This window comes from Dromiciops gliroides, chromosome 4 (assembly GCF_019393635.1).
Source record: "Dromiciops gliroides isolate mDroGli1 chromosome 4, mDroGli1.pri, whole genome shotgun sequence".
NCBI classification, from domain to species: Eukaryota; Metazoa; Chordata; class Mammalia; order Microbiotheria; family Microbiotheriidae; genus Dromiciops; species Dromiciops gliroides.
Genome location: NC_057864.1, coordinates 163,365,056 through 163,388,488, shown reverse-complemented (window position 1 = coordinate 163,388,488; position 23,433 = coordinate 163,365,056). Strand labels below are relative to the sequence as shown.

General features: G+C 41.7%; 1 protein-coding gene across 7 annotated transcripts in view; it reads right to left on the bottom strand.

The window, feature by feature from the left end:
• ACACA (acetyl-CoA carboxylase alpha) overlaps positions 1 to 23,433 on the bottom strand; it is a 262,916-nt gene that overhangs the window by 34,609 nt on the left and 204,874 nt on the right. For all 7 annotated transcript variants that reach the window (XM_044001690.1, XM_044001692.1, XM_044001691.1 and 4 more), the window contains 4 exons: positions 7,936 to 8,079; positions 7,079 to 7,199; positions 3,555 to 3,651; positions 244 to 340 (listed from right to left, as the gene is read on the bottom strand). In XM_044001690.1, the coding sequence (XP_043857625.1) occupies positions 244 to 340; positions 3,555 to 3,651; positions 7,079 to 7,199; positions 7,936 to 8,079 (459 nt within the window). The remainder of the gene's footprint in view (positions 1 to 243; positions 341 to 3,554; positions 3,652 to 7,078; positions 7,200 to 7,935; positions 8,080 to 23,433) is intronic.

Here is a 23,433-nt window from a genome sequence, read left to right as displayed (position 1 = left end):
CAGGGTTTACTAATAAAAAGAGAGATCTGGAATCCTACATCCCACAAAATCAAGGACCATAGCTTTTCCAAAGTGACTTCCTCACAATAACTCTGTGAGATAGTCGGGTAAAGTATTATTCATATCCCCTAATAAAACCAGTAGTCTGCAAAGTCTCAATTATGGTCGTAGGCTCTATAGAAGAAGACTGTGGCTTTAAGCAGTCCTTCTATAGATACACAGTGTGCCCCAGAAATGACCTACCTTGGCCTCAGAGTCCAGGTTAGCGGGATCAGCAGGGATACTGAGTTCCACCGTTCTGGTTTCCACGGCAACAACTCCTACAGGTATTCCGCCTAACCTGAAAACAGATGAGGCACAGAGGAATCCACGCATGTTACCCTTCTACAACTAGTCATTTATTTTTCAATCCCACATCAAAATGGGGGGGGGCAGGGGGAGAAGAAGAGGACAGTACGGAAGAGAAACAAATAATGCTAATAGAGAGGGAGGAGAAAATTTGGCTTTCTTTATGGACTACATGTGTGGCCTAGATTCAATGCCAAACAGACATCATGAGAAATAAACTAGAGGGAACACAGAAAGGTCATGGAGGTTCTGAAAACACCCTATCACCCCAAAGTTAGCCACAGCATCAGGGAACCACTGCCTGCCCAATTATTCTTTGGGCAGAGAAAAGCAGAACAGAACACTAGAGTTCTGGGTGAGATGAAGCAATTGACAAACGAGGTTCATCATAAGAGGTATGGACTAGATGATTTCTAAGGTCTCATCTAGTTCTACAGTTATAATCCTCTGTAGTTTCATCTTAAGAGTCTATTTTTTTCAATCAGAATAAATTTGGATTCCCAGGAGAGATGAGATTATATGTATGGGAAGGTAGCAAAAGAGAAAGCAATAGTTAAAAAACCATTAACTTCTTCTTCTACTTGGAATGAATGAATGGCAGATGTAATTGCCAAAGACTGAGAATCTTGGGAGGAAGAGATACATCTCCAGGTTCACATGGGCTGATTAATTTTAAATGCTTTGACAAAACTCCAAAGTCCCTGTAGCCTCTTTGCACCTCTCCAACTTGATCCTACTCACAAAGATTATCCAGTGAAAACCCAGGAATGTCACTGTAGGGGGACAGAGAGAGAGATATGATCCTATGATAGAAAAAGAACCTGACTTTCCCAAGATGTGGTGCAATTTTAGCTTTCATAGCCCCATTCCTTAGGGGTGAGGCTGGAATGTGTTAGTTTTTCAGTCCCCACAGACTGCCCATTACAAACTTTGTCAGGAGAGGTTCTGGCCATTACAATGGCTACTAGAAATAGATTTCTGTTATCCCAAAAGACCTGTTGGGGACTAGGTAGGGACCACATACCCCCCACTGTCACTTGCCTGTACCAAATCAGATGCAAAGCACTCCAGACAGCCTCGACAATGAGCAGGAGGTACACAGGAGGGTTTGGAAATATTCCTATTCCCAATGATTAACAATCCAACTGGAAACTTGTAATTGCAAAAGCCACCCTAAATCGGTAACTTATAACTTATATATTAGGGCCCATGTGACCTAATAAAGAACATCTTTATCCGAGTATTACAGTTATTTATTGAACTTGAAAACAGCTCAGAACAACTTCTGTTTTCCATTATACTTCATATAAATTTTATCAGGCTAGCACATGAAGATGCTACATCTTGTTTTATAGTGTGTCCCTGGACAAGGTGCCACGGAATAATAAAAGACAATTTACAGCCAATAGCACACATATTCCAAACATACATACCAAAGATGAGTTTTGGCAGCACTTACAGTAACAATCCCAGAAGAATACATTTATATTTATTTTTTGAAATGCCATTGCTTTTGAAAGAAGTAAGCTCCATTTGTTTTTTTTATATACTTGTGTGTATGTATGTGTGTGTGCGCGCGTGTAACACAATGAAGCCCAGAACTTGTCAAATATAAAGAAAAGAAAAAAGTGTCAGGCCAGGGATAGCCGTAAACAACATGAGTGCACACAACAAGAGCTAAACGTTCGCTCGCTCTCTCTCTCTCGGTTTTCTGTAGGAGAAAATTCTGTTGTTGTTTTCTTCAAACAATAAAACAGATGAAACTTTATTATCTGCTTTCTGTATGAAGATCTCAAAGCCCTTTCCACTGACAGGTTCTTGGGGGCTAACAACTGTATAGATTCTCTCCAAACAGAAAGACTATAGCAGAGTAGTTACATTTTCTTGGGCTCACAAGGAGCTAATGACACAGTGATGGGCAAAATCTGCACACTGCGCTCTTGAGGCAGGCCTGGGAGGATGGTAAGCAGGACTGGCTGGTTTTATTTCTGTGTCTCTCTTTGGAATGATTTTCAATAGATTTTTAAAATGATTTAACTAGGCTACAAACACCTGTTCACCATCATGAGGCAGTAAACTTTAAGGAAATCTGAAGTCCTTGTCACTGTGAGCTTCAACATTCTCTGTAACCAGCCCCAAGTCCTTCAAACTCGACACACAAGGCCCCATCTGATTCTCCTTGTGACAGCTCCTTGTTGCTACCAGCATGAGGGGCACTGCCTTGCTGGGCTGAGAGAACCACAAAACCTAGAATTATTTTCAAGGCTGGAATCTCAATCTCAAGACAATGTGACACGTTGGAGCATCCTGAGCAGATGCCACTTTCCGCAAAGATAAGGAAAAATGATTGCTCCTGAGAGGCAGGTGAGCTCCAGATGCTGGTCCCCAGGGCACTGTGTCTCAGCAGTGCCCAACTAGATTAAGATCAGCCTTGGCAGGTGCAAGTTACAGGGAGCACTGCAGATCATTCCATGCAGGACAGACTGTTGAGCAAACCTCTCTTTAGAGTGCATGTTAAGATTTAATAGAAACTTCCGTTTCCCACTCCAACCTACAGCTTCTTGCACTCACTTCAGTTTTTGTTATACGTTTTTTACAAGTCAAATCTGATTATGGAGCCACATAATGAGGTTACTTTGTAAAGATTTTCATGCTAAGGAGACTTCTCCCAGGGTCCACAAAGCTACAGGAATTTAATTCACCTGTTGCCTTCTTCCATGTCCCCTTTCTTTTTGGCCCTTTGAGGAGCCTAAGTTTCCAAGATCAATACCAGAAGCAAAATCTTCATCTGAATTGTATGAGAAACATCCCCTAGGAACCACAGCTCAGTTAGGCTACCTGGTGTAAGGCTAGAATGAGAAAGTTTAGAGCTGGGGTCTATGGGTAGGGTTGGGATGGAGAGTGTCTATGAACTCAGAAGGGTAAAAAACGGCATCTTTATTTTCTCTAACCTCTAACTGAACGTCAGCATTTCATTCAATTCTTTAAAAACATAATTCTGGGAAGGGGATCATAGGTTTCACCAGCCTGACCAAGGGATCCGGGACACACAAAAAGGTGAAGAACCCCTGCCCTGGATAAAAATAGTATCAGCAAAAGCTTCTGTACAGGAAGGTTTCTGTTCTGATTTTTGATTGGTAATAATAATAATAATAATAATAATAATAATAATGAAAAAAACACTTGTCAAGCAGAAGAAGGCTTACCGAGCTCTACCAACCACAACTGTCTGTGCCCAAGGCTGCATGATCTCGGAGAAGGAGCCATAGTCAAAGAATCCACTCAGCCACTGACCTTTTTGGGCTATGGGAAGGAGAAGACAAGATGATCAGAGAGGTCAAAGAAATCCACCAAAAATTCCAACCCGAGAATTTAGAGATTGGATTTTGAGTTTGCTTTTTAGGTTTCATGTGAAAAAATAAATTATAATACATGTGAGCATTAGGCTGCTGAACGTTCATCTGCCTTCAGACATCATCTCCTATTTCATTTGCTAGTCTGCATAAAGAGAGTCATTTATCAGCAGAGGCATCATTTATTGTTAAACGATGGGGTTCAGATAGCAGAGAGAGTTTGCATGCTTTTAAATAAATAACTTCGCTTTTTTCAAGACACCACAAACATTTGTCAAAAGGCAGCCAAGTCATTAAATATGTTTTTCAAAAGGCCTATTTCTATTTTAAACCCCAGCTTATAATTTTCTTTTAAGTCCACTGATCTTTTTTTAATAGAAAACTGGAAATGGTCACTTATAAGCATAAATGATCAGATGATGTCTGAACACAAGGCAGTGAATTTGGGGAGAAAAGGAGAGGGTCAAATTTCTTGCTGGAAGAATTTATTCACTTTATTTACAGCCAACAAAGTGTATCCAACCTACAGAAAAAGGCCATTTCTACTTCCTGCTTGCTGACAGACAGGGAAAATATAATAGCCAACATGAGCACATTTAATGGCAATATTCCTTCTAGAACAGAGGATTCCCCTCACTAGTGAAACATCTTACCTTCAGCATCTCAGTCAGAAGAGAAAACTTTGATTCCACAGGTTTCTGCGTTAGACCAAGCCCCTATATAGCTTGTGCAAATAACTGTTTCCAAGATTGTTCCCTCAGCACGCAGTTTTCTCAGTGACTGTTTTAATTTGAACATGGCCCTCCGCCCCCTAAAAACCCAAGCCCAAAACCAATTAAAAGTGGAGATCCGAGCAAGCTAACCTCTGCTGACTTAAACAGGATGGAGAGTGTTTTATCAAGACCAAACTTGTAATTACTGTGTTCTACATTCCTTACCTCCATGGCCCCAGTGTAAAATGTGATCATCCATTTCAAAATTATCTCTCTATCGTGAGCCCAAAGCTGATCGTTTAGATTCTGGTCTCGTGTCGGGCGTCAGTTTGAAGAATATCATGGCACTATCTCCTCTAATAAATGGCTTTAACTTTTCACCTATGAGATATCTGCTTTAACTTATCATGGGGAATCATCTGCTTTCCTTAACGCTTCCACTAAATTAAAATCTGAAGTCACTTGATTTGGGAGCGAGTGTTAGCGGCACACAGACAGCAGGATAAATTACAGGGGAGGTGATGAAAAAATATTATCCAAAAAACAGAAACTTAGTTTATTGCAAATTTCATTTTACTCCATGAAATTCATTAATAATGACTGAGCTAATGGCCACTTATTTTGTAGCACACGTGAAGGAGACCTATATGTTCAAGGCATCCTCCTCACCCTCATCCCAATTCCACCTTTCTTAAGGAAGAGACAGGCACAGATTCAAATTCTGAACATCTCAAACCAAGCCAATGATTTGCCAATGTCCATCAGGATCTTTAAAAATTGATTCTCTTACTTGATTAGATCGTTTTATGTTTCCTTCTTAATTCAAGAATGGAATAAATATAAAAGTCATTTCAGAACTGTAATAATTCTCCTTAAAAAAAAACACCTTCTGCCTTATAGATTTTTCTTTTGTCATCGGTGAGCTATTGCTGTGGCAATTTGGCTTCATAGCTCCCAAAAAGCATTGGCTGCGTTCAGTTCAGCTACAGCTCAGCTCAGCTCAGCTCAACTGGGTCCTTCTTTTCTCAAGGGAATAGTCACCAGGGCCTATTGTGATCTCGAGGAGAGAAGCCTATTTCAAACCCGGAGAAAGATACAATTTATCCTAAGACTGGAGAGGAATCTTAGACACGTGACCCTTATCATGTCCATAGGACAAAAACAGGGGGAGAAGTTACCTAACGATGATATTTCTTTTTTTCTTTCTTTCTCTCTCTTTTTTAGAATTTCCATTTTTGCTTATTGAGCTTATACTTGTTGCATTTTTAAAAAATTTTTATTTTTTTAATCAGTAAACATCCATTCTCTCTCTCCCACCCCCCTCCCAACTGAGAGTAAAAGAAAAACAAAACCCTTGTTATAAATATGAATAGTCAAAGAAAACATTTCTGTATTGACCATGTCCAATAAAACATGTCTCATTCTACATTGAATACACCTCTCTATCAGGAAGTGGGTAACATGTTTCATCATTAGTTCTCTAGAATAATGCTGATAAGAGTTCCTAATCTATGATGATTTTTCTGTGCTTTGTGTAAAACTATTTTAGTTTTACTAAGATTAATGAAGAAAAGTATTTGAAGATTGGAAGTAAAATTTTAAACAAAAGTCAATCAACCTCTGGTCATCTTCATGTCACATCTAAAGTAAAGAATCAGCAATTTACCTTCTGACCTCACTATGAAGACTTTTCTCTCTAAACTAATTTAAATGTTCAATTGTCTTTAAATTCAGTGAAACTTCATTAGCACCTTTTCCTTTTCATTCTTTCTTATACATTTAAAATGCCTTTGAAAGAGTTGCCCCTGACAATTCAAAATGACACAAATTCCTAAAAAACAAAAAGCCTGAGTGTAGCAAGAACTTTGGTTTGAAAGGAGGACTTGCCAATAATAACAATGTCTATTTAAACAAAGACTGCCTTACTTGGAGATAGCCTCAATTTTCCAAGAATAGAATAATTGAAATCTATCTGAAGGTGGTAGGACAACCAGATGATCTCTGGGATTCCCTTGTGTTCACAGAATTTAAAGTTCTAAAAAATACCCAAAAGAAATATGGTACTGGAATATCAACAGTTTAAAAGGATAACAAAGTGTTGTATAAAGCGGACATGATACTAGCTGGTGACAAATGTTTAATAGTACCGTTTAAAAATCCCCAAGTCCTTTCCCAACATCACAATTCCTTTCTATTTATTTTCAGGGATTTAGGTATGATTTCTATGCCTGACAATATTTGTTAAGATGTTTAAACTTCTTGTATGTGAAGTGTTACTTAAAAGCAAAGAGCAAGAAAGGGCAAAGTTATGAAGGAGACTCCCATTTCTGAGCCTGACAACTGCTCTCTGCCAGTGACTGACTCTGAGGTCACATCTTATTTGTTCCTGTTGGCATTTGCTACCTCTTGCTCTAGATTGTCATGCCTTGGGTTTTCTCTTTGATGAACCTAGTTACTTTTGTATGGCTGCTCATATCAAAGTCCCGCCTTCTCCTGTCATAACCTCTAGTTAGCAGCCTCCTTTCCTCTGCCACAGGCCTCTGTGTGCATATCACATAATGACCATACAAGAGAAAGAAGGACATGGGCATATACTGACAGCTTGTGGAACAGATGAAGGAGATGCTGACTAGGTCTCAGAGGGTAAAACAAATGTATACGTACTTGGGTGAGGACGTCCTGCCAGCATCCATCGGGGATCGTAGGGGGCCTTGGTAGGGACAAATTCGATGATTCTATCAATGGGATCCTTGGAGTTAAGGAGAGGAACTGGACTGTGCACATTCTAAAAGGAAATTGCAGAGGGGGGGGAAGGGCAGAAGACCACAACAGCTGTTAGAAGCTTCCTATATCTAAATTCAGCAGCAAAAACCAGAGATAAATGGAGGGGAGGCCACATGTGGAATTATAAGTTCCAATTCTTGAGAGTGATCTCGGGGGCAGCTAGGTGGTGCAGTGGATAAAGCACCAGCTCTGGATTCAGGAATACCTGAGTTCAAATCCCACCTCAGACACTTGACACATACTAGCTGTGTGACCCTGGGCAAGTCACTTAACCCCCATTGCCCAGCAAAAAAACCCCACAAAAAAACAAAACAAAAAAACCAAAAACAAACAAAGAGTGATCTCATAACATCCCAATCACCTGTCAAATCCAGGGAAATGTATACTAAGTCTCATTGAGAGTCCTGCAAAAAATGTGGCCCCTCTGTTTTTGATTTCTAGGAAGCAATACTGTGCAATTCTCAGTAATCAAATGGGAGAAAAGGTTCTGTGAGGAAAGTGACTATGCTCAAGGCCAGAGTCTTAATGTGCTGGGGTCTGTGGCCATATGTGCCATAAAAATTCATGGGGCAAGAAAGCATTTTCAGAAAGCCTAATCAATGTAATCCAAAGCCATACTGAAAATGAAGGTTTTAAGTAAAAGGAGAGTCAGCGGGAGGGTGGATACAAAATTATAATGTCAAGAATCCTATATATAATGGGCAATGGCATCTGACTTCAAAAGTAGGGATACTCACCTTGGGCATATAGGACAGCCAGTGGAGGACTGTAAGAACCCCTTCAAAGTCATCACATACGGTACTGTGCGTCACTCCATTGTTGTGCATAATCTGGATGCCTCCGAGCTGGTTATTAGATGTATATACTTCCCGCCCAAGCACCTAGGCAAACAAGAAGGTGATATCAGGGAGTAACACACAGCTTTAGTGTTCTAGACCCAGTGATTTCTTCCCTAGCCATTCCCTAAAGTAAGAATTCTATGACAGAAGACCCCTACTTCAGTGGAGAGTTTTAACTTCTTAGATTATCATACCACAAAGACACCATATAAAACAAAGAATTCATCCATATGTCTTGTGGGACAAATTTCCCCCATCATTTCCAATGTCACATATAGAAATGTCAACTCTCCCTCTTCCCTGCAAAGTGGCACAATGTAGCCCTGGATTAAAATAGCAGACCTGGGTGACACTGGCAAGTTGAGGAACAAGGTTGCACCATCATTTCCAGGTCAGGTAAGGGTCACTATGCACACACAAATGGTAACAAGCCACCAGAAAAGAGCCTACATTTCACCAATGTTCATCAACAAAGCCCAGTTGAAGAAAACCTATAGGGTCTTGGTTTCATAAGTTTAGTTTTTTATTTTTGAAGATTACAATACCATCTGAATTAAATTTTTAAGGATAGAAAATAGTTCCTCCTCAAGGCTGGCAGGAGCGAGATACAACTCAATAACTCACATATGAATTCACATACCAACCAAAGATTCTATGCTTCTTTCTCTTTGTGTGCTGCATTGCCTGTGATTTATGTCCAAGCCTGCTTCTTTCCCCAACACCCAAGGGAATTAAGAGCTTCAACCTCCACCCCCACCCCCACCCCCACTCCCAATGTATCCTTTGAGGAAAATAAACTCCTGTGAGGTCAAAGGGCATCTACAATTGGAAACCACAAACTTTCCTTTAAAGAAAAAAAGGGGGGGAAGGGGGTGGGGAATTCCCTGGACTTGGAAATTGTAGGGTTTCTTTTTTCCTTGAAGATTGGTTAATAATTTCTTTCAGGGAGGGAGGTTTTCTGACCTGGCAGATGGAAGTGAGGCAGCCTGATCACTGACTATTGCAAGCTGCTGAGTGTGTAGTAATTGCCAGTCATCTGGGGGAGCCCTGGAGAGCTCTAAACAGTTGCAGAGAGCTTGCTGTATTTTACCTTTTCTTCCCCCACTCCTTTTCCCTCTTAAAAAAAAGAAAAGGGGTGGGCGGGGGGGGGGGGGGTCCTCCTCTGTCTCTTGGTTCCATTAATTCACTGGTTTTCTCTGAGGAAATGCTGAAAGACCAGAAACCAGTACCCCAAGGCTGCCATCCTCAGGCATTCTCTCCTGGCTCTTCACCGCTATGCATCTCACAAGCTTCCCTTGCAACTGAGAACATACACCTATGAAACCACAGGTCCTGACCAAAATTCAAACACAGTGCACCTCCAAGGGCCAGTTTAAGCCGATAACCCAAAATATAAAACCTTAGCCTGATCCGGGTGGCCTTGGATCTATTTAAGATCTGATAAAGGGTGAGGGAATATTGTGTAAGAGAAAGAAAGGGGGGGAGACGGAGAGAGGAGAGACAGAGACAGAGAGGCTCTAGAAATACCACTGATCCTTTGCAGAACCTTGCACTGCACACACACACGAGGTAGCCCTCCCTTCAAAGGGACTACTATGTTTATGTCTCTGACCACTGGACTCTCATTCTCCTCCTGGCTCTCTCTTTAATCTCGGCCCAGCCACTACAGCTCTTTCCTCATTCTCCTGCTGTCTCTTTCCATTTGCCCTCTCGCTGACTGATACACTGATCTCTCGGTCACTCGGCTTTCTGCTCCACTGAGTCCATATTACTAATAACACCTCCGCCACGGCCAGTTTACCTCATGAAGGCAGGAGCACATCATTACAAAATAAACTCATAACTTTGACATTCTAGCAAATACACGCCGTTTGTTATTTTTACGGCTTTAGTCTTTCTAACAGGCAGAGGGCATTACATACCTGTTTCATTTATATCTTTAAACACACACACATACCAAAACCCAAACCCCCCAAAAACCAAAGTAGTCAGTTGATGGGGGTGGGGGGGAAGTAGGTGGAGCCCAATGGCGGCAGCAACCCCGTCAATCAGAGAAGCTGTGTCCTGATCTGGCTCTGATTTTATGAATGTAATAAAGCTGATGGCCCACAACTAGTCCTTCTGGGATAAAATGCCTCTCTTGGAAGATATTAAATGTGATCAGCAATATTTTTAATTGTTAAAATATGAAAACGGAAAAAGAAAAAAGGGAGACTACAGTTCTGCCATCCCCATTCGCTTTTTTTTTTTTTTTGGTGAGGCAGTTGGGGTTAAGTGACTTGCCCAGGGTCACACAGCTAGTATCGTGTCTGGGGCCAGATTTGAACTCAAGTCCTCCTGACTCCAGGGCCGGTGCTCTATCCACTGCGCCACCTAGCTGCCCCAGTCCCCATTCCCTCTTATGGGAAGACTAGAGTTGTGGTCACTTCTTAAAATTCTCAGAGATGCTTATTGCCAGATAAACAGTCTGAAACTCCAGCTAATGTACAACAGCTTAGAGTTTTACATGACCTCAAAACAGACGACCAATGATGGGCAACAGGAATACATGGACATAATTAGACTAGGGTCCACTTAGTCAAGAATGCCTTCTATGAAAGTCTTCCCACAAGCTTTTGGCACCTTGGTGATCTGAAAATATTCTGCAACTCTCCACATACTCCAAACACCTGTGACCAGTTTTGAAGAAGCCAGAACCTAGTATCTAAGCACATGTTCCATTGGGGTTAAGACTCTGCTTCTGTTGCTTCAGCAAAAAGCTCTGGAAAAGACAGTGTACATTTCTTTTGCCTCTCAGTTCAGCAAGAACAACAACTTGGGACTGGGACAGTATTAGGCAAAATGGGAAATTATCTTGATTCTACTGTAAATGAGACCCAGTAATGGAGAGACAGTAAAAGTATTTGTCAAGATATGTCATAGACATATGACACTGACATAGTGTTCATGTGGTCCTTGCAGTTAGGGAATGGGGAGAAGGTCTACACCAGACAGATAATGGCAGGTAAAAGGATCAAGAATTTAAAAGCATAAACCAAGAGCCACCCCATATACCATCAGTTCTCCCTATTAATGAAAGACCAAGACAAAGTTGGCACAGAGAGCAGTCCATCTCAGATTACTGCACGATCTAAGTGCCGCCCGCCAGAAGGAGGGAGCTCATGATTTATAGGGGTTACTGCTGACTCAAGAGGTTTTAGTGATTTTAGAATACCTCATGACAAAGGCTCAAACCAAGGTGGTAGGATCAGGTCTGGGACACAATCCCATCGGCCCAACTCCAAATTCAGAGCACCAGGATAATCCTATGAGCTCTGCTCAGCATCACAAAGAGAGAAAGCCCAATTCAGAGCTAGAACTCCCTGGTCAACTTACAAAGAAGAGACTCAGCATAAATAACCCTTTTCAACACCACCTCATTAAGAGGATAAATGTCACTCATTTCCTAACGTAACTATTTACACATCTGTCCTAATCTTTTAATGTCCAGTAACCTGTAATGCTTTATTTTCTATAAGAATAACAACATTTGGGGTCAGTTAGGTGGTGCAGTGGATAAAGCATCGGCCCTGGATTCAGGAGGACATGAGTTCAAATCTGAACTCAGACACTTGACACTTAAGTAGCTGTGTGATCTGGGCAAATCACTTAACCCTCATTGCCCCGCCAAAAAAACCAAAACCAAACAAACGAATAACATTTTTTCTGCTTCCTGTGGAATTATAATTATCAGTGGCAACCTGCTCAGGTTTGTGAGCAATGCAGGATACATAAATGGAAAATACACAGTGTACAGTCATGAAGCCATGACATCTTCACCTCAGTTTCCTCATCTGTAAAATGGGGGTGATATTTGTATAACCTATTTCACAAGATTGTTGGAAAGAATACCTTTATAAATCATAAAGCCTCATATAAAGTGTGAGTTTATCATCCTTGTTATAATACTCAGAGGCTACTGATGGCAAAGAGAGCACTACCTGAACTCACTAGCAAAATGGAAACTAGTCCTTTATCTGGGTACTCATCAACAGGAGACAAACAATCCTTTTTGATTCCACTGTGAATCAGCCCCTGAACCTAGGGGCATATGAAGAGGGGCTATAGCTTAGGAAAGAGGGACCCTTCCTCTTCTATCTTCAATATAAGATTTAAATTGGAAAAGGCATTTCAACCATTGTCATTAGCAGGCCTGTGAGATAAGGGCACAGAAAGAGCACTAGCTGTTAGGAGAATCACCAAATAAGGGTTAAGTGGTTCCTTCAAAGAACCTATGGAACATTCCAGGATTCCACAACTGTAAGAAGCCTTTTGCAAACTAATGCAGACGTCCATACATGCAAAGGCAGCTGCTGTTGTTGCTACTTATCTGGAGACACTGCAGACAGCTCGGGTTTACCCCAGCTGACAGGCAATGAAAACAGCCTAATATACCGCCTGCTCTCTCCTTTAAATCCCTTTTTGGAGATCAAGATAAACACGTTCTTCCTTTCCCCAGCGATCCAGACATCTGACTGAAGTGGCAGAGCGTTGTGAGGTTCTGTGCAAATGAAATCACTGTGATACTGAGTGAGTGCAGCATTTACTTGTCAGTGTATCTGTCAGCACAGGTACCATGGTGCCAAGGATAGATTTACAAAGGTGCACAGATGCAACTTAGGCCACTTCATTTTGTAATCATCTTTCTCTTTAAAAGAAGCAACACAATGAAAGGATTGGCAGGGTGAGAAGAATATAGTCTTGTGCACAAGCATCATCATAAACAAATCTATAGATATCTGTATGTATCAGTAAGCAGGGTAATAAAATTAACATGCATGGAACAAAAAAGAAATCTTGAAATTCCATGTTTGCTTCTATGTTTGTGCAAACTCTTCTCTGATGTACAGAGATTTGGGATTAAGAGGGCCCACAAATAACTTAGAATTCCAGGCCTCTGTCCTCTCCCCTCCTTGTCATCACCTCATTACCATGAGGAACATTGTTATAAACATTCTAGACAACTGCTCTCAGAGCATCCCAACCATGAGTCACAGGTTAAAGTTACCAGAACCCACCAACTTCCTGAGGAACTTGAAACAAATGGAAGATGGAAAAGGCAAAGGAAGAGCAGGCAGAAAGAGAAAGAAGGGGTAAAAGAAGAAAAAGAGGTAAACAGTGGGGCGGGGGAAGTAGCAGAATATGACTAGGAGAAGAAAGAAGGGAGGACAAGAGAGAGGAATGTGAGGGAGGACAAGAAGAGAAGAGGGGGGAAAAAAACCCAACATAATAGCTCATCCATTCAGTGCTGCGAACATCCTCCTCCCTGACCTGAGAGGACTACATTTTTAAAAGCTGACAAGTAATTCAATCTCCAATTAACAATTTTAAGTGGTACTGCACAGAATACTGTGTAAATGTTTCTCCAGGAATATGTCCAAGGGTGAAATAGAACTAAATCTCTGGGGAGACAAGAGAAGGGCTTATAGAACTCAGCATTTAGGGGAGCACCAAAACCGGGCACTTTGCCAGCAACATCACCCAGGCCTGGGGTGTGTTCCGGGAGGGAGATCTGTGCTAGATGCAGTATCTTAACACACTGTCACAAAGTCACAGACCTCCCCACTGGAGAGCCAATGATCCAGTACCTGGTGGGGTGAGGGTGCAGAGGTCTCTGGGGGTGAGGGGAAGAACTCATAACATACAGCTGGAAGTAAGTGAGGACAGCTTATGACTTGAGAGCCACAGCTGGACTCATGGCCATTCATCCTAGGGTCAGAAATTTCTCGGTGAGCAGCAATTTTCTGATCCAATCATACATGATGAAGGGGCAATTTGGCAGAGAAGTTGCACCACCAGTGGTAGACAGAAAGAAAGCATTTAACAGACAAGCAACCAGGTCACTAACCAGAAGCCCTTGGAAACTTCTCATCCCCACCCCTATCCCCCAACCTCTGTTCAATGACAGCCCAGGTACAGAGAAAAAAGTGAAGGAGGCTTTAGATGACAGGAGGACAGCAAGTATGAATGGGGAATGGGTGGAGAGCAGGGACTTGTTTTTAAAGTAAAGAACAAGGGAAAACAGCATGTTAGTTTATGGCTGCCTCCTGCCAAATGCATGAGAAAGGATTTGGCTTCTGGAGAGAATAAGGGCTGCCAGAAGAAATCACTCATCATAGGGATGGATTTAAACTGTTCATTTAGCTGAAGACATCAGAGCGTTCACAACAAACTACAGCCAAATCAGGAAATTCAGGGGGGGAAATTATCCCCAGCCTTGGAGTCATATTATATAGGTTCTCCTGAAGGGATCTGGGTATGCAACTTGGAAAGAGTCCTAATAACCAGACAGTAACATGCTCGTTCCTACTCAGTGGAAGGTGGGCATGGGCACGTGAATATTTGCTAGAGTTAATAGTCAGCTTCTTGTGGAAGAATGATGACCTTCACTTCTTCAACCCCTGGAACTGTTTACTCATTGAAAGAAGAATTCCCTATTTCACTCTAGCAATATAACTAATAAGCTTTTTGAAGGTGGGAGCACCTTTTGCTCTCCCACAGTGCTTAGTAGAATTTTGCACACAATAGATGTCCAATAAAAATACCTGTTGAATGAATATTTCTCTATACTCCACGAAAAAAACCAAACAACTGGCTCTAATTTCCAGACCTCATTTGCTCTATGTCGGACTTAAGAGTGCCCAGATTGAAATGTAGTAGGGAAACTAGAGCAATCTCTTGTGTCAGAGCTATCTGGGGCACCTGCTCCATTTTCTGGTATCTGATGCTAATCCCACTGCTGCTGGTCTTCCCCAAAGAGTCACGGCCATAGTTTCCCTTTTTTAGAATTTTACTGGGGCTGGATTTAAATGAATGATTCCACACAATATGAAGTCACATTTGTGAAAGGCCACTGTGCTGAGATAAAGCATATATGCCTACTTGCTGGAAGAAAGATGCTTTACAGACAAAAAATCAGAATATTCAACAGGCTCATTTAATGTTTCATATGTCTTAGTTTCTCTTATGTGAAAACTATGTTGTCAGTTAACTTGGGGGTGTCTTTCTAACCCCACCAGCCCCAATATCGCCATTTTGTCCGCACATGCCCAGTTGTAAAGAGCTTCAATGCCGATGGTACCATAGACAGTACTGAAGTAAGAGCATGGACAAGGAACAGGAAGGATGGCTGGGGCCTGCCATCTGTGGGTTCCGTCTAAGCAGTTCTCAAAGCTTCTGCCTTCATAATTCAACACTTCTGACTGTGTACATTAGCTGATTAGACCGTGTGATAATGGCCAATCTGAGCGAGAGGGGACACGGTCAGATTTGGAGCCCTGCACGGGAGATGCTCCCGAGAATGATGAAGAGCCAGGAGTCGGGTTTCTCAGCAGACTGGCTTTTTCGGTCTTTATCATATTCACACAGCAGCCTGAACACACAGTCTCTGCTCAGGTTTGTCTTCCTTCTCGAAACAGATTGGAGTCCTTGCATTTCTAATCTACCAACGTGTGCAGTTCTTGCACTTTTAATTTATGAGTGTTCGGGGGGGACCTCTCTGACTTGGGAACATATTGGCTCGGTCTAATGCTTGGAGATTATTAAACTCAGAGCTATGCTCCACTATCAAGTCTACAGATCTTTTATTTAGGAGATATGGTGCTCTAAATGCACAAAGAGCTCCCTGTCACCTTCACATTAAAGCCCCTAGTGCCTGGTAAATGGAATTATATAGCTGTCATCTCCTTTCCCCAAAGTTTTAAGAGTACAATGGGCTCATTTTTTCACACTCCATCCCAGCTTCAGAACTAAGAGACCTACTTTGTATTGATTTAAAGTCTCAGAAATAAATAAACCTGCTTCACCACTGTGATTCACAACAAATTCATGATACACTATTGCATGATATATTTCAAGCTCCTGCTCTGGCTCTCTTTTTCCTCTGGTGAGTGATGGGGGAGGTGGGAGGTGGAGGGGAGCTGCAAAGCTGACAGCCTGATGGTTATTGGAGATGGTTACTGACTGCAAATCCAAGAGCAGACACTGCTGGAGGAATCTGGGAATTTTTTTCCTAGGGGGTGGGGGTAGGAAGCTAATTAACCTGGGCCTTAGGCGGGGGGAAAAAGCACTAAGTGGATATTGAACTGGGAATTCAAAGCAATGAACATGTAAAGAAAAAGCAAAGGGAAAAGGCCATTCAGCATATGGTGCATAACAGAACCGGATCCTGTGGGCACTCCATAATGCTTGTTGACTGACTGGAAAGCAGGAAAAGCGAAAGCTACTCCAGCTGAGGGAGAATGCTAGTCAACCCTCAAGAGCACCTGGGTGAAGGAATCAGGAGAAAGGCTTTTTTATGAGAGACAGCAGGAAGAGAAACACCACAGGCAGCCAAACTTGCCAACTAGGGCCATGTTCTCCTCTTAATGCTTAGAAGGAGGCCAAGTCGTGGAGGCTGAAGAAATAACCATCCAGTGGTAGGCCTTCTCAGGAAGGTGCATATCTCATCCATAGCTTGGTGGCTTCTTTTTTTTTGTGGGGCAATGGGGGTTAAGTGACTTGCCCAGGGTCACACAGCTAGTGTCAAGTGTCTGAGGCTGGATTTGTTGTTGTTGTTGTTGTTGTTGTTGTTGTTTTTTGTGGGGGCAATTGGGGTTAAGTGACTTGCCCAGGGTCACACAGCTAGTAAGTGTTAAGTGTCTGAGGCCGGATTGGAACTCAGGTACTCCTGAATCCAGGGCCAGTGCTCTATCCACTGCGCCATCTAGCTGCCCCTGAGGCTGGATTTGAACTCAGAAACTCCTGAATCCAGGGCCGGTGCTTTATCCACTGCGCCACCTAGCTGCCCCCAGCTTGATGGCTTCTTGAAACAACTATCACCAAAACACGGGCACCTACTGAGCTTTAGTTATTTTTATATGTAAGTCCACTTTTATAAGAAAACCTAGCCAAGAATCAAGTTTCTAAGCTGTCTAGTTTCCCCAGAAAGATCAGGACAAGTCTCCTCCATGCCAAGAGACTCTGAATCCCATAAAGGTCACTGTCAGGTGAAATAGGGGTGAAAACCAGGAGCTCTGGCAAGTGACCCTCCAAGTACATGACATTCCAGGCTGTACTTTTAGAAGAGGGCTTTAAAAAAAACTGTTCTGTGGAATCCCAAGAGTCCATGCCATATTTCACAAAGTAGAAATTTTTCTTAATTTTGTGAGAGATCTTTTGAAGGTTTTAAAAAAAAAAATAAGAAGTTTTTGTAAAAACAACAGATCTATGATCATGGACTATGGTAGAAAGTGAACAGCCCAGGTGTGGCCACTTTCCTATAGAAAATGTTGCACCGACCCAGACAGGATACAAAATAAAGGAAAGAGAAATGTTATTATGAACCTCACAATCAAGTAATGACCACTTTCATATGTAATACTTTGAGGATACAGTACTTCAGTGGACTAGATAAGAGGTCACTTAGTAGATACCTGATTCCCGGACAAATGATATACAGTTCATCTTTGAGCCTATTCTTTAAATCTCTCCAGATTCATAGATCCTGCCAGAACTTATACTCTGTTGGCAAAGCCTGTGAGAACCTAATGTCCTCTCCACTCTAGGATCTAGCATAATAAAGGTTCAAAATGCTCTCTGCATGATGTAAATAATATACATGACATAATAATCATTTTTCAAGCCATCTTTTAACATGGATCATTGGTTACAAACCAGTACAAATTGTGTTCCATTGCTATTTAGTATGGATAAAGTTTTAAAAAAATACCACTTGACTATTGTACAGCTTTTTTTTTTAAGCATAAAACTTGAAAAATGACAAAAAACTTGAAAATTCCTGTCTAATTAAGCTACCAAACACATTAAGTAAGTGTCTATGTCTTACATACACATCTATGAAAACATTCTAAATAAATCCAGCTGGTGTGTTATTCATGATCTATAGATAAGCATTTACTTTGACACTTCTCAGTAATGTTCAGCACAATGTACTTAGATACACAAAGTCCTAGAGTGATCCAACTAAGACAGCAAAGTTAACTGCCATAACATTGCTCTGAATGGCAGTTCTACCTTACCTAAAAGATCCAAGTGAGAGCGTCTGTGCTAAGGCCAGGATAAGAAGCCTCAAGCAGGTAACCCTGCTAGTACATAAAATTCTAAGCTGTATTTTTAGATCATGGGTTTAAAAACAAACAAACAAACAAACCCAACTATAGTCTGTGGAATCCTGAGATTCCATGGGATATTTCACAAAGTAAAGAGAAATTTGGTCACTCACTACATACATAGAAAGATGGTCTTACCAAAGAAAAAGAACAGAAAAAAGCAAAAAAAAAAAAAAAAAAGAGTGGATGCATCCACACCTAATTTACAGAGATGGAAGTTAAATAGGCAATCCTTTCCAAGACCTCACTATTACAGCCAGAGCAAGGAACATTCAAATAGGCAGCTAAAATGCCCTTTAGAAAAGAGAGAGTTCCCATCTGGAGGCATGGGAGAGCTGGGACTGTCTATTGGCAGAATAGGTTGTTAGGGACTTTTAAAAATGCAAATTGCTGGACTGATCCTTAGAGTGATTATGGGCTATTGTATCAACAAGTCCTTGGGGACCTTTTTATAAGCAGATGACTGACACATATACTACCCTATCATGACACAACATGGTACCTCTCATGTTAATGGCTTTGTCAAGTATGTTGATTATCTTGAGATAGCACCTATAGGGGAAGTGAAAACCTTCCTGCAGTACACAAATAAGAATTTCAATTTAAAATTTATTTCTGAGACTATCCAGGAGTTTTGCCTCTTTTATTTTATTTTTTTTACCTTCAGAGAAAGCATTCATAGAATCTACAAGCTTACTGCTGTATTCTCAAAAGAGAATACTATATCCCAATCAGAGGTGACCTCAGGGGTCAAAAAGACAACCTTCACAAAGCTTGACAGCCAATATGCCATGTGACAATATCATTTGGGGAATTGTTCATGTGCTCTATATTGTTAGCTGGTCTGGGGAAGACCACCTCTAAAGGCATGCGAGCATTAGAACTGGGCAGTAAGACTCTTCTACCAGAATAAATACATACCAAATGAATAAAGATAGAACAACTGCCTAGAGCCAGTTTGTTCTTTCTCTTCACATTACCAGCATCTGTCAATAGCTAATGTCTTTTTACACCACCACCACAAGCACTACACACTTGCGCCCCTCTCACCCCAGTCTCACACAGGTGGTTGTGGCGATGGTGTATACTGTAGCTATAAACTTTAGCAAACACTCCACTGACAATGGGAACTCCAGCATTCCATAAAACACTGTTAACTGAAACAAATGGAAATGACAGTGCCACAGACATAAAATACAGATGAGGAAACTGAGGCCCAAAGAGGGAAGTGGCTTGCTTGAAGAATTAGAAGCAAGATTTAAAGTACTGAACATACTGCTGGGCCCACAACCCAATCACACTCAACCTCTAATCCTTTTGGTTCTAGTTGATTCAATGGAAGGAAAAACTGGTATTCGATGAAGTGGCTGAAGGTGATAAAATTCTTTCTCAGAGACAAATGGGAGCTCTAAGATGTCTATCCCAAAGAAGGTACAGACCACAACTATCCAGGAGCTATTCTGGATCTCTAGGAAAAGAAGCTGGGACCCATCAGTGTTTCCAAAACTACTACCACATGCCTCACCGCCATAGGAAGTTGCTACCTAGAGGGCAAGCAAGGTCATAAGCCGTAAATTCCACTTTTTGCTCTGCAGACAGGCTCTCCCTAAGAGATGCTAGCATGCCCTAATCTATCACTGCTACTACTCTGGTAATACTAACCATTTTATGTTGAGTAACAAAAGGGCAAAAATCAATATTGGAAAGCCCCTGTAGCTGTCTTTACCAATTCCTCTTGACTTGTGAGCCATTTAGGCTCCTTAAAGATCGACCATAGTCGGGGATGGTGGTACACGCTTGTGTAGCCTCTGTTGCCGGGGGTGGGTTTTGGGAGGGTGCAGGGGAGAACAACAATGATAGGATCACTTGAGTATGGGAGTTGTGGACTAGAGCAGGGCTAAAGCTGATGAGGGATCTGGTATGCTGGTGATACACCACCAACATGCCTAAGGAAGTGAATCAACTCCGGTCAGAAAAGAAGAGCAGGTTAGAGTTTCTGGGCCAGTCACCAGTGGGATCAGGCCTCCAAGTGTGCTCAATAATAGAAAAAGGAGAGCCAGGCTTTTCTCCTCTTTAAAAGTTCTCTCATGCCAAGGTCAGAGGCAAGCGAGTGTCTTCCTGAGGGCAGCAGGGTTGTGTTTCAGCTCTCCCGGTGCTATACCTAACACCCAAGTAGCCTGCTAACCGCAGCCTGCAATTCCTAGGGACTGGGCATCTTTGATGCACTTCCCTGGAGGCCAGGCAGAGAAAAGTCTGCTTACCTATAACATCATACCTAAGATGATTTGAGGCAACAAAGGAAGTTATTCAAACCACTTTCCTGTATTGGCTTCATGAAACCTTAGCATAAGTGAGCATTTTCACAAAGCAGAAATTCATGGGACAAATGTTTTGTTTCTAATTCTACTTATTTTCACTTGCAGTAATCAGGTTATTTTCCCTTAGGGCCTCAATCTTTTTATCTACAAAATGGCACCAGAAAACAGAAAACATGATTTTATATGCCTGTCAATAGTCTATCAGGACACTAGATGGAGCAGTGGATAGAATATCATGCCTGAAGTCATAAAAACTCTTCCTGAGTTCAAATCTGCCATCAGACAATTACTAGACAATTACTTGTCCCTGAACCAATCACTTAACCCTGTTTGCCTCAGTTTCCTCATCTGTCAAATGAGCTGGAGAAGGAAATGGCAAACAGTGGTTCTCTGCCAAGAAAACCCTGAAAGGGGGAGTCACAAAGAGTCAGACACAACTGAAAACAACTAAACAACAACAAACAATAGCCCATCATGATTTTGGTCAAACACAAGTCCATCTAGATATATAAGAATCCCCTGCCATTAGATCAAGTACTGAATCTGCTACCCTCAATATTCATAAAATGTAGATCTGCCTATCTTGTTTAAAAATATCTTGCTGATTTCACATTTTCAGGCAGAAAAAATAAAAAGGCACAGGCAAAAAATAAAAGGGTACACAAATATAGGGACCAGAAACCAAAGGGAATACAAATATTGTTTCAGAAAGCACTTTCAGCTCTTATGCAACAGCAAAGAGTAATACCACATGAAAAAAGGATTAAATTACACAAAGTAAAAAATAGGAAATAAACTGAACGTTTACATTTTTCTAATGCAAGTTACTGTTGTGCTACAAAAAGAAGTCTTTTTCAAAGTAAAATGTCTTTAGAAGCAAAGGCACAAAGATCCAAACTAATTAAAAACAGGTCAGCTAAGGACTAGGAACATCAGGTGTGCACTGAGATGGAGTGTAGCTATAAAGGCTTGAAGCATGTATGCAATGCATTAAATTGGGAATGCAAGTCTCTCCAGCTCCACTTCTATTAAAAAGGGAACAAATTGAAATTTACATGTTACTGCATTCCACCAGTATAATATGCAGTGTGTCAACTCTTTCACTTCAAATCGTACCATGTTAAGCAAGTGACAGGGAAAAAGAGGGGTGGGGGGTGGGGGGAGAAAGTTAAAAAAAAATCTCTGCCTCAGCAAAAGTTTTCATTAAAATTTTAGACAAATGATCTCTGTGTCCTTCTCTCATGCTGCCCGGGGCTCCATGCTATTTCTATGCAAATAACAACCTCGTGGTTTATATCTTATTATTTCCACCGGAGCTGCAGCGACATGACCTGAGACGTGTACTGTGGGGGGGAGGAGGAGGGAGATTGGGAGAGGAGAGAAAAAGAGAGAGAGAGAAAGAGAGAGAGAGAGAGAGATGGAGTGGGTGCTCACTCAAGTGTGAAAAAATATTGTCAGGAGTGAGCGTCAGGAACAAAAAAAAATTGCAGGGATAACGTGTTTATTTCAAACCCCCCCCCTTGCAAACCAGCACCTTTTAAAATTCATTGGGCATCAGGCGATCATGCACAATCCATCTGCTTTCACTTTATCATTTGCATTTCATGCCTCCTGGCTTTTGATGTGCTGATACTTTGATGCAGTCAGGAGACACGCATTATCATTATTTCCATTTTCAAGGGGGTCAACAGATCGGCATGCGCATGGGTGCACAAGATTTAAAAAAAAAAACCCAATCTCTGTGTACCCCATCTTCCAAGACCTCACCCCAATATTTAATGTAAAAGATGAAGACTTGAAAAGGTGGAGGGTCAAACATATGTGGTCTAAGAGCCTGCACAATGCCCCTTATATCTCTGTTCTACATACACATGTACACCCCTGTCAGGAGCAGAAGTGATGAGACTTAAAATAAAGGCGGCTCCATTGTGAGTCAGAGATACAGAGAAACACAGGCACACAAAAAGGGAAACACAGACACTGAGGGACCCGAGACACCTTGACATCAAAAGCTAGGGGGGAGTCGAGGGATGGGGAGAAGGGGGAGAACATGGGAAGTGATAGAAAGGAGACTAGCACACACAGAGACAGGAATGCACATAAACACACAGCAGAAGCCACATGCATCCCTGAATACGTGCAGAGAAAACACTCTCTCTCTCTCTCTCTCTCTCTCTGGGGAAGAGGGAACAAATGTGAAAATGCAGTTGTGAAACAGTTTCCTTTTCACACCAGGTGGGCAAAAGGATTGTAGAGAAGGACAGTCTTCCTGAATCTGCATGAAATGAGGTATCTCCTGGTAAGAGAGCTGAAAAGCACTGGCCACAGAGGGGGAAGCCTTCAGAGCAGCATGAGAGAAGCTCCAGAACTCACCCCCTCCAGGATCTGGCAAGCAACGAGCAGATTCTTCACAAGGAGATGTGAGCAATCTTTGGGGAAGGGCCAGCTACAGCCTCAGTGTCTTTTTTCCCCTGAAACTAGACTTTTCCTTTAACACTATGGTCTGGAGAGGAGGTAAATATAATGAACCTGATCAGTAACAGTTCAGCCAATAGATTTTAAGAAAGAGTACATAATGCTTTACAGCGGGAATGAAATGCAACTAGCCAGTTCCCAGGCAAATAAATACCTTTGATTTCTATAAGATTCTCCCCACATGACACATTATCCAGGGGAAAAAATAAAATCCAATGTAAAAAGGAGACGTTTTGGAAATTAGCTTTCTGCCCATGTATGCAAAAGGCAGCAAACATACAGGGATTCACTCTGAACAGTATCTCAATGGAAAAGGGTACCTACAATTCTCTTGGACATTCATCATTTTCTCATCATAAGGAAGTAACCCAAAGAGCAACTTAAACAAATTTAAGACTCTCAGCTGTTTCCCCACTCCAGTAATCTCATCAGTAGTGCTAATGTACAATTTCTGT